The 15,370-nt window shown below is 44.6% G+C and overlaps 1 protein-coding gene across 1 annotated transcript in view; it reads left to right on the plus strand.

The window, feature by feature from the left end:
• Positions 1 to 15,370, plus strand: part of ITIH5 (inter-alpha-trypsin inhibitor heavy chain 5) — a 296,926-nt gene that overhangs the window by 277,098 nt on the left and 4,458 nt on the right. Inside the window, exons 12-13 of the mRNA XM_085653539.1 lie at positions 1,970 to 2,086; positions 3,324 to 3,701. Coding sequence (XP_085509665.1) covers positions 1,970 to 2,086; positions 3,324 to 3,701 — 495 coding nt within the window. The remainder of the gene's footprint in view (positions 1 to 1,969; positions 2,087 to 3,323; positions 3,702 to 15,370) is intronic.

Below are 15,370 nucleotides of genomic sequence, written 5' to 3' on the forward strand. Positions count from 1 at the left end.
TAAAGTGCATAATGTGCATTAAGTCACATCTATGTGCCTATAAACCTCTAAGATTTTAATCAGAGAAATCACTGTTCCAATGCACACTGTTTAAGGTTTGATACTTTTGTCCCACAGAGGGTGAGGGACACTAAATTGCTTCACAATTCATATGCTGCAATAGCCTGCTATCAATGGTCAATGCATTTGTTGGAACTCATTGATATAACATCGGTCTGTCACATTCTATACAATATCAAGATGGTAAATAGATCTTCCAATCAATTTTCTACATAGTGTGCAGTGGAGAGATTTGTTAGCTGTTCAGATGATGGCCTCTTGTGGGATCACTCATCTCAACTGCGTGACATTCAGAGAAATAAATATATCCCAACAATGGGTTTTAATTAAAGCATACAGTGTAAGCAGATGTGGGTGCGGTATCACTCAGATAATGTGTATGATAGTGGCACCTAATGTGCGGGGTCCGGACAGTGTTAGCTTTAAGGCCTTTGAGGCAATGTGCCCCTGGAGACAAGGTTCAAACAACATTTCAAAAATACAGTTTAATAAGAAAGCATAGACTGAAAGGGGAGTCAGAGACTAGTATTTAGGAAATCTTTGAGGGTTTATAAATCAATAAAATTGTGATGAAAAAGGCAAAAATAGACTCAGTTCAATAAGTCAGCCATAGGACATAGGAAATTAATTACCATAAAGGCTATTTGCGGTAGAAATAAATACATTAATGAGCAAAATCAAAATGGAGTAAGTCAATAATGGCCAGCAATGTGGCACAAGTTTGGGAAGCATTCTGAATAGAGACCAAAAATATCTGGCTCACCCTAAAATCTCGAGCCCTTTTATAATGAATGCTGCCATAGAAAATGATAGACACAGCAAAATCATCACGGTGTGAGAAAACGTATCGTATTTCAACAAATCACATTACATTATTCTAAAATGTCTTAAATCCCTACCGTCTTAGCACTAACCACTACACGAATATTGATTCATGCCCCTTCTGACCTAATGTCATCCGAAGGTGTTAGAGCAAACTAGTTACATAAACAACAGAAAACAATTGTGAATGATTGCGGCACAGTATGCTAACAGGAAGAGCCTTGGAAAGCAGCAAAAAGACTTCCTTGAGTGAGTTGATTGAGAACATTATATCATACAAAATAAACAGTGCACATCTTGCTGCGCGTGGTTTAAATGATAAATATAAAAAAACACAACTATCATCATGATATAGCAGCCATTTTATAAAGGTGAAGTGGATGCCTCACTGAGGTCTAGTTCAGCCCAAGCAAGAAAAACGTGTTAAAACACATCATAACAAGTTTGTTTCAATTGCAGTAGCTTCATTTTAAAATACATATGTGAATTCAAAGGTGGAGCAACTAAAATTAATGCAGATAGATCATTCAAATGTGGAAGAACTTCCACACATTGAGTACTTTAAGATATATATTCACCAAAATCCAGACAATCATTTTATGTTGCAATAAAATTAAGGAATATTAGCATTTATAAACTGCCCTCTTCCTCTCCTTGAGTTAATCAGTTTGTGTGAGCCAAAACTATTTCTGCATGAGCTGAGTTTGTAATACTTTTCACAAATAAGAGGGCAAAATCTGTAAATTAGGTAACACTTCAAAAACATGTTCCAAGTTACTTTGTCTTGCCAATGCCACATTAAACTTTATTTCTTGGTGTGGTATAGTTAAAAAGATATGTAGATTTATTTGATGACAAGGTCATATCTGCAGCTTTAAAAATTTTAAGACAAATAGTTTTGATTTCTTAAAGAGCAGCAGATGATGGATAGTTTGTCAGGTGTGTATTTTGGTAGCGGTAGAGTCACAAAGGTCCATGGTCTTCTTAAGGCATTGAAAAATTAATAAGATTTTGATCACAACTTGTTGCTGTTGGGTGTGTTCTGACATGTACACTTTTTCTTCCCGTTCCTTCCTTGTTTTACTAGCTGATGGAGATCCTCACTTTGTCGTTGATTTCCCATTGAGCAAGGTCGCGGTGTGCTTTAACATAGATGGGGAACCTGGAGACATTCTCAGACTCGTATCTGATTACAAGGACTCAGGTAAGTAATCTGATACCCTCAGGATACTGATCTCGAATCCATCTTTTCTGCAGAATGCAAGTTGTGAAGGACTAACTTATGTTGAGAGGGTAAGGATCCTTACTAACTTTACACATTTCCACCAAAACTAAAAACGTGTATCTTTTAAGTCAGCAAGCCATCCGTTCTTGCTTGTATTCCACCTCTTTGGTTGCATTCCACCCTCAAGCCATGCATCCGATCCTATATTTCTCCCTCCCAGTGTCTCCATCCTTTCCCAATATGATGAAATCAATCTATACTTCACTTTGTCCATCTTAACCTCGTCATATGTGCTCATTGACCAAGCACTCTTCCATTATTGGTCACTGCATTCACTCATTCACATCCATGTTTTCATCCTACCACCTCTCCCTCAATGCTTTGATTATGCTTACAAAAATTATTTCTCTCCAGCTAGTCTTCTATCTCTTCGTTCAGTCTATATCTTCAAGCATACTACATCATGGAAGACAGAGGACTGATGGATATCAGGCATTTGAGATGATGGTTTTACTCCCCGGGGTCATAAGCCCAGTGTCAAATCATTGCAGAGTTTCTGGCTCTCACAATTGGCTGTCCTGTTCTTCCGGTTGAAGTATGGAGATGCAAATCAAGGCAGTAAAGACTTATCTGTTCTGATTTCCTCCTGGTGTATCACTTTTCCCTTTGCGCCCAGACCCATCTAACAATATCGTGCCATAAGCTATCCACCCATATGGCCTATTCTCTGTATTGTCATTCAATATACATGAGTTTTGCTTCTCCACGGAGAAGCATCCAGATAAACTTTACAAAGGGGTTTTTCCCGTCTACATGAAGGCCTTTGAAGATTAAAAAGAACCATCCACTAGCCATTTCTTAAATCAATAGGCTCTCATTGGTCTCTGTGGAGATGATATTGGGGTGGTGAAAGAAGCAGGATAAATGTTTTAGTTAAGGCTTTCCAACTTTACCACATAGAGCTAATTTAGGCATGCAACTTAATGCGTCTGGTCCTCGGTTTCACTCAATGCAAACATTAAAAGTGATTAGAATCTGGCTAAAAATCAGTCTTAGTTAACGTGCAAAATATTTACATTTATTCTTGGTTACTTAATTGATCATTGTGGTAGGGACATCAGGGCCTGTTAGTGGTGAAGTTAGTTGAATAGTGTCCAAACTGTCATCACCTTTAACCAGCTGATTTTGTTTCCATTTTCTGCCTTATGATTCTTAGGTGTAACTGTGAATGGGAAGTTAATAGGAGCCCCGGCACCTCCAAATGGCCATAAAAAACATCGGACCTATTTCAGCAGCATCACGATCATCATCAACAAGCCCTTCCGATCCTATGTTGAGATTACTCCTGCCAAGGTTATTCTGGACAGCAAAGACAGGCTAATCCTTTCCTGTCAGAAAAGTGCAACAGTGGAGAGCGAGGGTTTGCGTGTGTCTGTTTCTGCTAATTCTAATGTCACAATAACGATCCAGGGCACCATAAGCTTTGTCATCCTTGTCCACCAATACAAAAACCCGGCTCCATTCCAGAAGAACCATCTTGGATTCTACATCTCTAACTCCAAAGGACTGTCTCCAAAGTCTCATGGGCTTCTCGGTAGGTCCTTTATGTCTGCATGAAAAAGAGATATTTAGTACTTCACTTTGAGCCAGGAAAAAGATTAAGGATCTCATTACGACAGGCATGCAATCTCTTGTGGGAACCGTGCACTGAATAAGTAGTGATATCATCAAGTGTGGTATTAATTTGCTGTTTAATTTAAGCTTCATTTTGGTTTCATACATTGTATTGGAACATAATACACTATTTGTGCATGTTTTTACAAAGTGAGCATAATCAGAAAATGCAGGCATTATCTTCACCATATGTGCCATGTCTTACCTAGCAAAATGCATGTGGGAAAAACCTGTGGGGTGTACTATGATCACTCAAGCTCCTATCCTATTTCGAGCTCAAATGGACGTTTGTGCCCAAATCTGGATTTTCATGCTTGTTGTAATGAAGGGCCACATGTACGACGGAATGCTTTTGTGAGTCCCTAATTGAGATCTTTTGCGTCTAGCAATTAGGTACTAACAAAATGCGATGTACAAATGTGTCTTGGACACATTTAGCGATTCCTGATGGGGTCGCAATTGACCCACCTCATCAATTTCATGAGGTTGGTCGCAATTTGTGGCCCATTTTGAATCGCAAAAAACACCGAGATGGTGGCATTTTGGGAACAGCAGACCACCATGTCTGTATTTGCTTTTAAATAAAGCAACTATTGTTTGTTGAAATGCAGCCCGTTTTCCTTAAAGGAAAAAGGGATGCGTTTCAAAAACAAAAAGAAAACTTTTCAGTTTCATTTTTTAAGAGTAGGCAGTGGTCCCTGGGATCACTGCTTGCTCTTAAAAACTATTTGTGCACCCATTAACAAAGGGGAAATGTTAAATTTATGACAGAATATTACTTTTTTACTCCTGCCAGGAACTCAATAAGCAATTCCTAGTGATCGTAAATAGTTTTATGAGTGTGGATTTCTCAGCCATAAGTAGAGAAATAAAATTGCTGTAAATCTGCTTGAAAGGATGGGAAATGGGGTTATTCTATTGGAAAAATGTTTTCCTTGCACAACAAAAGTGTGCATTTTCACAGTGGGCTCTATAGTAGGCGCACATCGTGACATTCACTCTTCCCATTTGCCCAAGGACTCTCAGAAACAGAGCGTGTTGTTCATGGCGTAGCCTTTTTATTCACGAAACAGGTAATTCACCAGTGACCAACACGAGAGTAACAGTATCCCTTTTGGATATACAATTATCAAAGCATCACTCTTTAGTGGTATTAACTTGACGAAGGCTGCCGGGCAATTAGGCACAACATTACACTTGAACTTGAGCTTGGCCGTACACTTTAGTGGCCTTCGCCTGTCAAAGGCGGTAAAGAAGATATGCACCAGATTACATTTGAACTCTTGAACTTGGCCATACACTTGAACTTGGCCATCTCGGCCCACCAAGCCCCCACTCTGCTGTGCACATTGTGCCAGGAGGCCCCAACGCGCTACAGCGAACATTTGCACTACTTGTAAACCAGGGCCCCTCATGGCACACTGGCATGCCCACCGGGGTACCTGCGCTCAGGCAGCCTCCCCAGGGTTCACCTCAGTCCATAGGTTGTGGGTTAGGGCAGAAGAGTCAGGGACCACCAGCAGGCCAATCCCCCCTTCCGCCTACCCTCTGCACATGTGGCTCCTACCCCTTTCTGGGGGCCATCCAGTTGTTTAACCGCCATTGTTGCGCTTGCTTGTTGTCAACTGTCACAGTTCCGCCCTCGCTCTCTTGCCGGGTGGGTGGGTGGTTGACGATGTACCCCTGCAGCTTGCCGGAGGTTCAAAGGGACAAAGAGGCTGAAGATGGCGGGGTGCGGATTCAAATAGCCTTTTAGCGCGCCCTGATGACGTCACTTCGTTCACCCCCCTTTTCTGCCCTGGGGGAAGGTCCAGTCCCGTGGCGCTACTAAGGGCGCCCCGCCTCTAGGCGCGGGGGGCGCCGGTCATAGTAGGCGCACATCGTGACATTCACTCTTCCCATTTGCCCAAGGACTCTCAGAAACAGAGCGTGTTGTTCATGGCGTAGCCTTTTTATTCACGAAACAGGTAATTCACCAGTGACCAACACGAGAGTAACAGTATCCCTTTTTGATATACAATTATCAAAGCATCACTCTTTAGTGGTATTAACTTGACGAAGGCTGCCGGGCAATTAGGCACAACATTACACTTGAACTTGAGCTTGGCCGTACACTTTAGTGGCCTTCGCCTGTCAAAGGCGGTAAAGAAGATATGCACCAGATTACATTTGAACTCTTGAACTTGGCCATACACTTGAACTTGGCCATCTCGGCCCACCAAGCCCCCACTCTGCTGTGCACATTGTGCCAGGAGGCCACAACGCACTACAGCGAACATTTGCACTACTTGTAAACTAGGGCCCCTCATGGCACACTGGCATGCCCACCGGGGTACCTGCACTCAGGCAGCCTCCCCAGGGTTCACCTCAGTCCATAGGTTGTGGGTTAGGGCAGAAGAGTCAGGGACCACCAGCAGGCCAATCCCCCCTTCCGCCTACCCTCTGCACATGTGGCTCCTACCCCTTTCTGGGGGCCATCCAGTTGTTTAACCGCCACAGGGCGAGAAGCTCCCTGGCACGCTCGCCCTCCCCCCGCACTAACTGTGCTCCCAAATGGCCCCTAGCATTGTTTATATGAGCCACTGCCCGTCAACCAAAATTATGACCTCCATCCTGATTCCACCTCTCTCTTTTGTTAACTGGGCCGTCCTGTGATGCATTACCTGCCCCCTTTCAGTGACTATCAAATTGTGAAGAGACTAGTTTACACTATCTCCTGTTTGCCCTGAATTAATCCATGACCCCCTGCCCGGAACCTGTCACCAGCTGTATTTCCTCCACCGTTATCCTAAAGGGAACTACTATCCCAGGCCCTCCATCAAATTTCCGCCCGTACGGGTGCCTAGATGCTAGCGCCACCCAATTAGACTCCCTTGGACTCCCGGGACAGCGGAGGAAGTGTTGGACCCGCTGCCTTCCTCTTCGTGGACGCCCGTATCACTTTCTTCCCTAGCTTGTACTTGGCCTTAACCAGAACCCCTTTAACTTATACTGCCTGCGTTATCCTACCGACCACATATAGAAACTTCCCTTCAGACCAATGGTCATTGAGCGGTGGCGTAATAGCGCTCCCTCTTGCAGTCAAGTGATAATTTACCAGGCCCAAGAATGCGTTAGATAAATATATTGGCAACTAACCTCAGTAGTAGGCATATTGTCCAGAAGCCTCTCTTAATGCCCACCTAGTTGGGAAGGCCCAACACTATCTCCTGTTTTTACTTTATGATATCCACCTCCCTCCCCAAGGAAACTAGTCCCTTAGGGCCTACAATAGCAAATCTGCCCACCGGGATGTCTGCAACCTTAGTGCAACCCTAAGTGTACTCTCCCGAGCCTCTCCGGTATGCCTCTGTCGATATGCCCATGAAGACCAGGACCCCAGGGGTCCGAACTCTGTCACCAGTCAGGTGACGTCCGGGACTACCGGTAGGTCAGTCCCGTTTGTCGCCAGCCAGACAAAGAAGAACTACAGCGCCATACCGTTACCTGTTGACATCATTCATAGTTACTTACCAACCAGGCACCTCCTTGAGCCTAAAACCACTCAGCTATGCTACCTATTTTGTGTCCATCAACAGACCTTCTTGAGCCGGACTTGCGCTGGGCTGGACTCCTGCACTACCACCCTCTGAGCTATTGCTCCACCCACTGACAAGGCTGCTCCCTTTGTGAGAGGTGTTGCTTTGCCCCTTACTGGTTAGGACCTGTGGTTATAGGCCGCCACGGGGGTATAAAAGGCTGCTTTTGCTTCGCCCCTTACTGTTACGACCTGTGGTTGCAGGCTGCCACAGGGGTATAAATGGCTGAGTTACCATGATAATGTAGCACCTGCCGGGTAATTACCCTGTGCCCGAGGTGAAGTTTGTACCTTGTACCCCATAACCATCTTTACCAGGGAGCCTCCGGTTACCGTATCCTCTGCTATGTGCTTCTTTATATTAATTCCTCCCACCCCCGCATGTCCTACACTATGTGAAGATGGCGTTGCCCTTGGTCGAGGGAAGCAGCGGCTGGATGATTTAATTTATTGCCAACGGCCCCCTCTTTGTGGATTGTAATGTACACCCTAAGTCCCTTACGATAGACTGCTGTAGTTGAAAGGAAAGGAGAAGATCTGCACCGAAATATTTGGCAATTTAACCAGATCCAATGAAAGTGTGATCTTTAAAAATGGAATTCCTTCCCGCGGCTCACTCCCTGTGGATTATAATGTAATAAGCCAGCAGATGGAAAGTGCAACACAGGGCCAAGTACGCGAACCCCCTAATGCCGCACCCTAAAAAACAGGGATCCCTCCATTCCATTAACCATTGGTTACCTCGAATCATAGGTAACCGTAATTAAGGCTAGGCATGAGTTCTATTTTTATATCCCGGGAATAAAGATACGTGACAAATGCATATGTTCAAAGTTTAACCCAACTGTACCCCTTAGCGATTTTTGCTGCTTAGATTTTCGTTGCTTAACCTAGATCGCCCTACTAACCTCAGACGGTCACCATTCTGAAGACAAATGACATATAATAGAGCTTTGGAAAACAGTAGCGAAGGGTGTAGACTGTCCCTGATCTGAAGGCAAATTACCTATAATAACGCTATAGGGAGCAGCCATGAAGGGTGTAATCCCCGCATTATTCCCCCATAGTAGCCTAAAAATTCGCACTGTATTACCTTGCATGCAAGTCGAAAGCTACGCTTTCCCGACTCACCAAATTTTCGAGATCAGCAAAATTGGTGCAACCCCCATGTATCCTCAGCTGCCTATTTTCTCATCATTACCCTGAAACCCTGAGATACACCACAGGCCTCCCATCCAGGTACTAACCGGGAACAACCCTGCTTATCTTACACAGATGTCCGTCTATAGTCCATAAAGCAGCAAACCGCTCTGCTGCGTTGGGGAGGGGGCGAAAGTGCGCCCTGATGATCTGCGGTCAACACGGACGGCCCACGGGAGAAACGGTGCGCCATGGTCCCGAAGGTATGGGAGCGCTTTACATATTGCCGCTTTTACATTAGCACACAAGGCAGGGAGAATAACATACTTGCCCATAGAAAATGTTGGACGCGACCACCTGGCTCGAAACCCTGGCTACCTACTCCACCACGTGGCCGACGGACTGCATCGTCTCCCCAAAGCACGGGAAAACGTAAATAAAACCGGGGGGTAAACCATCCGTGCCGCCCCTATGAACTACCCAACAATAATTCCCTGTGCACCTGGCCTTTAAACCCACTCTGCTCACTTTGTCACTTTAAACCACAGGTTGCGAAAACCTGCGTATAGGGGATGTCAGTGCTTGTTTAAAAAGGTGTTGTGAGAACCACATCGCACTTGTGCAATGGAAGGACTGCATTTAAAGACTGTGGTCGTCCTGTAAATATTCCTCTTTACACACCAACTGAGAAAACACACACCCTCTGGCCCCTCAGCATCCATGGACAGTCCATGGACAACACGCAGAAAATGGACAAGGTGACTAAGCTGAGAAACAGGACAACACTGCCATTAACAATTCCTCTGCAACATGACGAACAGCTTTCCTGTTTCTCTATCAATGCAACTGTCTCCAACCAAAGCAAGCCGTGATAATTTGAATTCTCCGAGACAACCCACGAAGGAAGGCAGCGCCTCGTCTTGCAAAGAGATCTGGTAAACCGCCATGCAGCCCCTCCCTCCAGCCGCTCAGAAATCAAATACCAGCACTCGTAGCTATATCAATACCCACCATGACAATTTGAACATGCGTCCTTTCACATCACCGCTGGACGGTGTACCAGGCCAATCCACCAACACGTGCTCAAAAGAGCGTGCACCTCCACTACAGGAATAATCACCGTGCCATTGCAACAGGATATTTCAATCCAGGTATGAAGCAGCAAGCAGTCGATCATGGCTGGATTTGTGCATAGTATGCACCAGGAAGGTTATGGTTCATTATTCATTCAAAGGCCAGCGGAGCACTCTTAGCATGTGGCCATTTTTGACTGCGTTAGCTCTGGCCCCAGGAACTATACTTTCTAACAAACGACACTCAATGCAGAGTATTTAATAAATGTTCTATGTGAAACCCTCTCTCATTACAAAGAAATGCGCATTTTAGAATTTTTTAAGCTTCTTTATTCCGTGTCTACTTGATTTTCCACACTACATACTTTGCTGGTTCAACTGCTTATATATATATATTTTTTTTTTTGGGCCAAACCCAGGGACACTCAATGTAGTGGTGCTTGAGATGCTGCAGCACCTCCAAAATAGGCTTGCATAAGTTCAGAAAGAGAACGAGCAAGAAAGAGGCCTGTACGTGTTCTTATGATGTTGCATTTTCATTATGGTCAACGGCAGAAGTCAGGCAATGTCTTCTGAAAATTGTTGCTTATTATTTAGACATGAATATTGGTGTCTACGTTTCCTTACTTTGACTTAGAGGTGGGCAAGCCATTACATTAACAGGGAGAGCCAAGCAAGAGCTGAGACAAGGATCTGGTTTGGCTCCAGGAGCGGCCTGTGCGGGTACACAACACAATGTGAAGCCATACCTGCCAACATTCCAGAAGAGCAAAGTGGGAGACTTTCAGGAAAATCATGAGAATGGGGCCCCGAATCGGGCCACTGCCCCGAAGTGTGCTGCTACAGGATCGGACATTCAAAACTAAATGCACTTTTTTTTTTTTTTTTTTTTAAATTAGCTTTCGGAAGCATGTAGCGCAATGGCAGCACTCTGACTATTGTAGGAACAATCCGCACGCCACACAACACCCAGCCCAGCCGGCTGCAACTCCGAGGAACCTGGCTTCTGGATGCTTAAATCGGGAGGCGGGAGACCAGCCCCGAAATCGGCAGTCTCCCGCCCGAATCGGGAGCCCTGAACCACCGAGAAAAGCAGACACCACCGCGCGCCGACAACAATCAGACATGTCCGCAAGATCAATCAAACAAACAATGGTTTTGTACACAATTACTCAATTGAGCTAACAAAGTAGGAAAAGCAGACACCACCGCGCGCCGACAACAATCAGACATGTCCGCAAGATCAATCAAACAAACCACGGTTTTGTACATAATTACGCAATTGAGCTAACAAACTAGCTAACCTTGTATCATCGCTACGCTTCTAGAACCCCGTGCCACAATCCTTAACGATGCTCCTGCGGCTTCCCTGGGGGTAACCATGCGGCCCTCCAAGGGACATACACACGGACACAAAGGCGCGTCCCCCGCATATGGCAGCGAGACGCACTCTAAAAGGAAATTTATGAATATACGATCGCCATGTATCTTAAAATTAAATAACCCCTTTTAGACAAGCTACGCCTAGGCCCCCTCAAACCTCCTATGCCACACTCGGCACACCGCCGACTGGAACTCTCTCATCGTTGACGATGTGCCCCTGCAGCTTGCCGGAGGTTCAAAGAGACAAAGAGGCTGAAGATGGCGGGGTGCGGATTCAAATAGCCTTTTAGCGCGCTCCGATGACGTCACTTCGTTCACCCCCCTTTTCTGCCCTGGGGGAAGGTCCAGTCCCGTGGCGCTACTAAGGGCGCCCCGCCTCTAGGCGCGGGGGGCGCCGGTCATATTTTTGTGCGGAATAGGAGCCCCTAGAAAGGGTCCCCTGATATTCCAGGGAATACACTTGAAATGCTGCACCTTATCCAGCTAGCCAGGCATACTATTTGGAACCTTGGTGAATACTAAAAAGTAGTACATCTGCACGTGCAAGAAAACATATATCTACAGGTGAAGATTTACTACTTTATTCATGAAACGGGTCCCTTGTGTTTTAAAAAATATATTAAAAAATACTATTTTATATACTTGTGCAAATAGTTTTTAATTTTTCTTCGGGTGCAGTAGCGGTTGTCTCAGAATGGGGCGGTGGGATGGGGAGATTGGATTTCAAAAAATTATAAATAAATTTACCTTCACCTTTGCCGTTGCGCCTTCATCTGCTGGCAGCACCAGAAGAACCCAGGCTTCCGTACTCTCCCAACCAATCAGGACGCTGCTTGGCGGCTCAGGCAGTGCCTGTGAGCCTGGGCATGTTCGCTACGGGGCTATGCAACACAGCCTGGTGGAGAACATGCTAAGTGCGTCATGCACACTTAGAGTGCAAACCACTCCTCACTCTGCACTGGCATCACAGTACCCAGGCCCGCTCCGACCTGGCTCTGAGTCTCGTATAGAAAAACAAAATGATAATAACATCCTGTTATTATTATTTTATTTTAATTTTTTGCATGCTGAAATAGCAGTGGAGTGACGCTCTTCCGCCTTAGCGGAGGAGCCGCCACTGCTCGAGTGTCTGCCTTTTCCAAATTATGTCTTGTTTTGTGAATGTCTGCATGTTCAGTGGTTTGCTGACAACAAAAGACATTTTAATTCTCATCCTGGTGCTTTATTGTAGAACTCGCTGATGGCTTTAAAGGCCCATAGTGTATGACTTTCATTAGATTTTGCCCTTTCTCTCGATGTCAGAGAAATATTTGCATGAAACTTAAAAGAATAATTAAGGGTTGTAAACAAAAAAACACAAAATAAGAAGGATAAATAATACACAGATCAACAGTCAGAGATAACACAGCCCACAATCCTATTTCCCACTTCCCTCCAATCTAAATGCAAAGTCAAAAACAAACACTTAGCTCTTGGTTACGATTTGCACAGTACTGCCAGGGTGCAAATTCCGCAAATGTATTATCGGTACTAAGCAGTAACCTTCCACAAGTATCGTACTACACTTACCAGTGCCGTCGGAATCAAAACCTCACTCTGAATGTTTAGGAAATCTTGTAATATGGCCGTTAAGTGCACACATTTGTTTATACAATAAAGTAGCAACTTTCGTGAGTGCATGCTGAGTTGGTCTAGATACAGCACTATAATTCTTTGCACATGAGAAGGGTCAAACAAAAGCCTTAATTAGGTTTTCGATCAGCTTCATTTATGTAACAGTAATTGAAAATGTACATTGCACAGGGATAAAGTTTGGATATGGATAGATGGATCAAGTATCAGGGTGATTTTCCAGAAGTAGATCTACCCGCTAAATCATCAGATAATCTCTATTAGGTTTTTGCAAACTTTATCCAAAACCTTGCCATTTAGCCAGTTTCTGATTTGTCACCAAAGCTGTTTGTTTATTTCATAGTTCTTGAAACATGTCAATTTGCTGTAGGGTAAATTGTTTTTCATTTTTATATTTTAATCAAAAAATAACTTTTCTTCCATCTTTTTGGCATAATAGGCCTTAGTGTATTGAATATGTCTAGGATTATCCAGAAAGTGGGTGTACCCAATGGGACTGAATAATGTTTCAAGATATGATTGTGATGAACCAGCCTGTTGATAGTTACATTGGTTCCCTGCTCTCCACAAGAGTAAACTACTGTAAAGCAGTTCCCATGCCCACTTTCATGGTGCACTCCATACAAATGTTTACCAAGGGTTAGCCCTGTTGAGGAGCTGGGGGTTGGCATCTAGTTGTAATACACATAATCTGTTGCTAGTGACAATGAATGCATATACGTAAAGTATAGCAAAGTGATGTGAGCTCAAGGAATATACTACACCGCAGAGGGATGTACAGTGTCACAGGTAAGGGACCATACATAGAGACAACATTAGACAGGCATCAACTGTATGGAAGAAAAGTGCCATTGAAAAATGGTCCTGAACCTCAGAACAACATCAGTAAAAGTTGCAAGTTAATATCAAAACAGTTGAACTGTACCAGAGGCTGTACCTTGATCTCATTTGGAAGACCACCAACTGACAAAATACCTAATTTCTTGTAATCCCCTACCCAATGCATCTTCAAACTAGAGTGGAAAATGCTTAAGCAGCCTTAGAGTATATCTGGGTAAATGCAGGCAGGATCGGGTGGCAGACTGGTTAGTGGCCTCACAACTGAATAGGTGCTCGAAGGTATGTGTCACACGGTTGGTGGAGAAAGGCCTACCCATTCCCTGACAGCTCTGTCGACGTCGCAGCTGCCTCCGAGAAACCCATGCCGAGGAGGAAAAATCCAGCAGGATGGTCCATTGCTCTGAAGTGCCAATCGGAGAACAGTTAGATTCCTGGAGGGGGCTCATATATTTACAGATCTTCTTACGGTGACTGTTAGGCAAACCTACACAATTCCTCAGGATGAAAGACATTTCTCACTAGTTTATATCACACCACCTGTAATGTCAGTGTGATGTCACCCATACCATTTATCCCGGTGACCAAGTTGAGGTCTAGAACTGGTCCTTTGACCCTGCCCATTTCGGATTGGTCATCTTATGAAACAAGGTCTATCCAAGACCTGCACCAGCATCAAGCACACCTTGAGCCATTAAACTGAATGGATCTGAAACCCTGCCCAGGTACCTACTCTAGTTGTTTGTGGAGGCTCCCTTTCCTCCAGAGCCAATAAGAGTGCCCCAGAGCTCGTTTCACTTTTTCATCATATCCATGTCTGGGAAGGCACCTACTGAAACCAAATGTGATATGCCATCAATGCTCCAATCCAATGGTGGCAGTAACCCACCCTCCTACTCCATTGCATACATTTAAATAATCAGGGCTTATGTGACCTAAGATGTTGCTGTAGGAGTGGCATTATGTGTCCCAGCAGGGTCTTGGTGAGTCTAATCATACCCTGAGGCCCTAGGGCTGGACATGCCCAGCAAAGGTATTTCAATGTGCTGTAGTCTGTTGCAAGCTGTGATTGGCAGACATTGATTGCCCCAGCCCTCCTGAACAGTGCATGTCACAGGTGGCAGGGAGGACACCATGCAACCCAACAGCCCCGACGTCATAAGGTAGGGCCACCAGCCTGCTCACTGTAAGCAAGACAATGAAAGTGTGCGCTATCCAGTCCTGCTCTACCACTGCATGGCTATCAATGTTGCACTAGAACCTTCCCAGCTGACGGTAATGACGTTCTCCAGAACGGAGACTTGGCACACCCTCTGCATGAAGGCGGGGGTCCATAAATATATAACGGGCAAACATTTACATATGTTATGTCAGAAAAGGAGTGATGTTCAGCTGCATGGTTACAGTCTGTGCTTCACAACAGAAGAGCTGTATCAAACTGGTTCTATAATGAAAATGCAATGTATGTGCTAATTCCACTTTGTGCCTATGATTACTATAACTACTTATCAACCCCATAAAAGTGTGGAATGTTTTTCACTCGTTTACAACTTCATCTTTCTCAATGTGTCTGTGTGAGGTACGTAGCATAGAGGTGAACATGTTTGTCCATTTTATGTTAATGTTAATGTTATTAGAACTTATATAGCGCACAGCTACCCTAAGGTGTCCCGGCGCTTGCTGTAGTTCTCCCAACACTTGCAACGAAAGAATCAAAACAACCAAGTTTTGAGCGCCTTCCTAAAGGAAAGAAGATCCTTAGAGTTCCTTAGTTCAAACGGAAGCTGATTCCAGGCCCTAGCCGCTCCTGCCACAAAACTTCTCCCACCCCATCTGGCTTTCCTTATGATGGGAAGGACGATAAGCTTTGCTCCCAGGGAGCGTAATGATCTTACTGGAACATACCAGCGAAATTGTTGTCTTTGATGTAAGGAGCCTGTATCCTGC

Source organism: Triturus cristatus, chromosome 4_1 (assembly GCF_964204655.1).
Source record: "Triturus cristatus chromosome 4_1, aTriCri1.1, whole genome shotgun sequence".
Taxonomy (NCBI): Eukaryota; Metazoa; Chordata; class Amphibia; order Caudata; family Salamandridae; genus Triturus; species Triturus cristatus.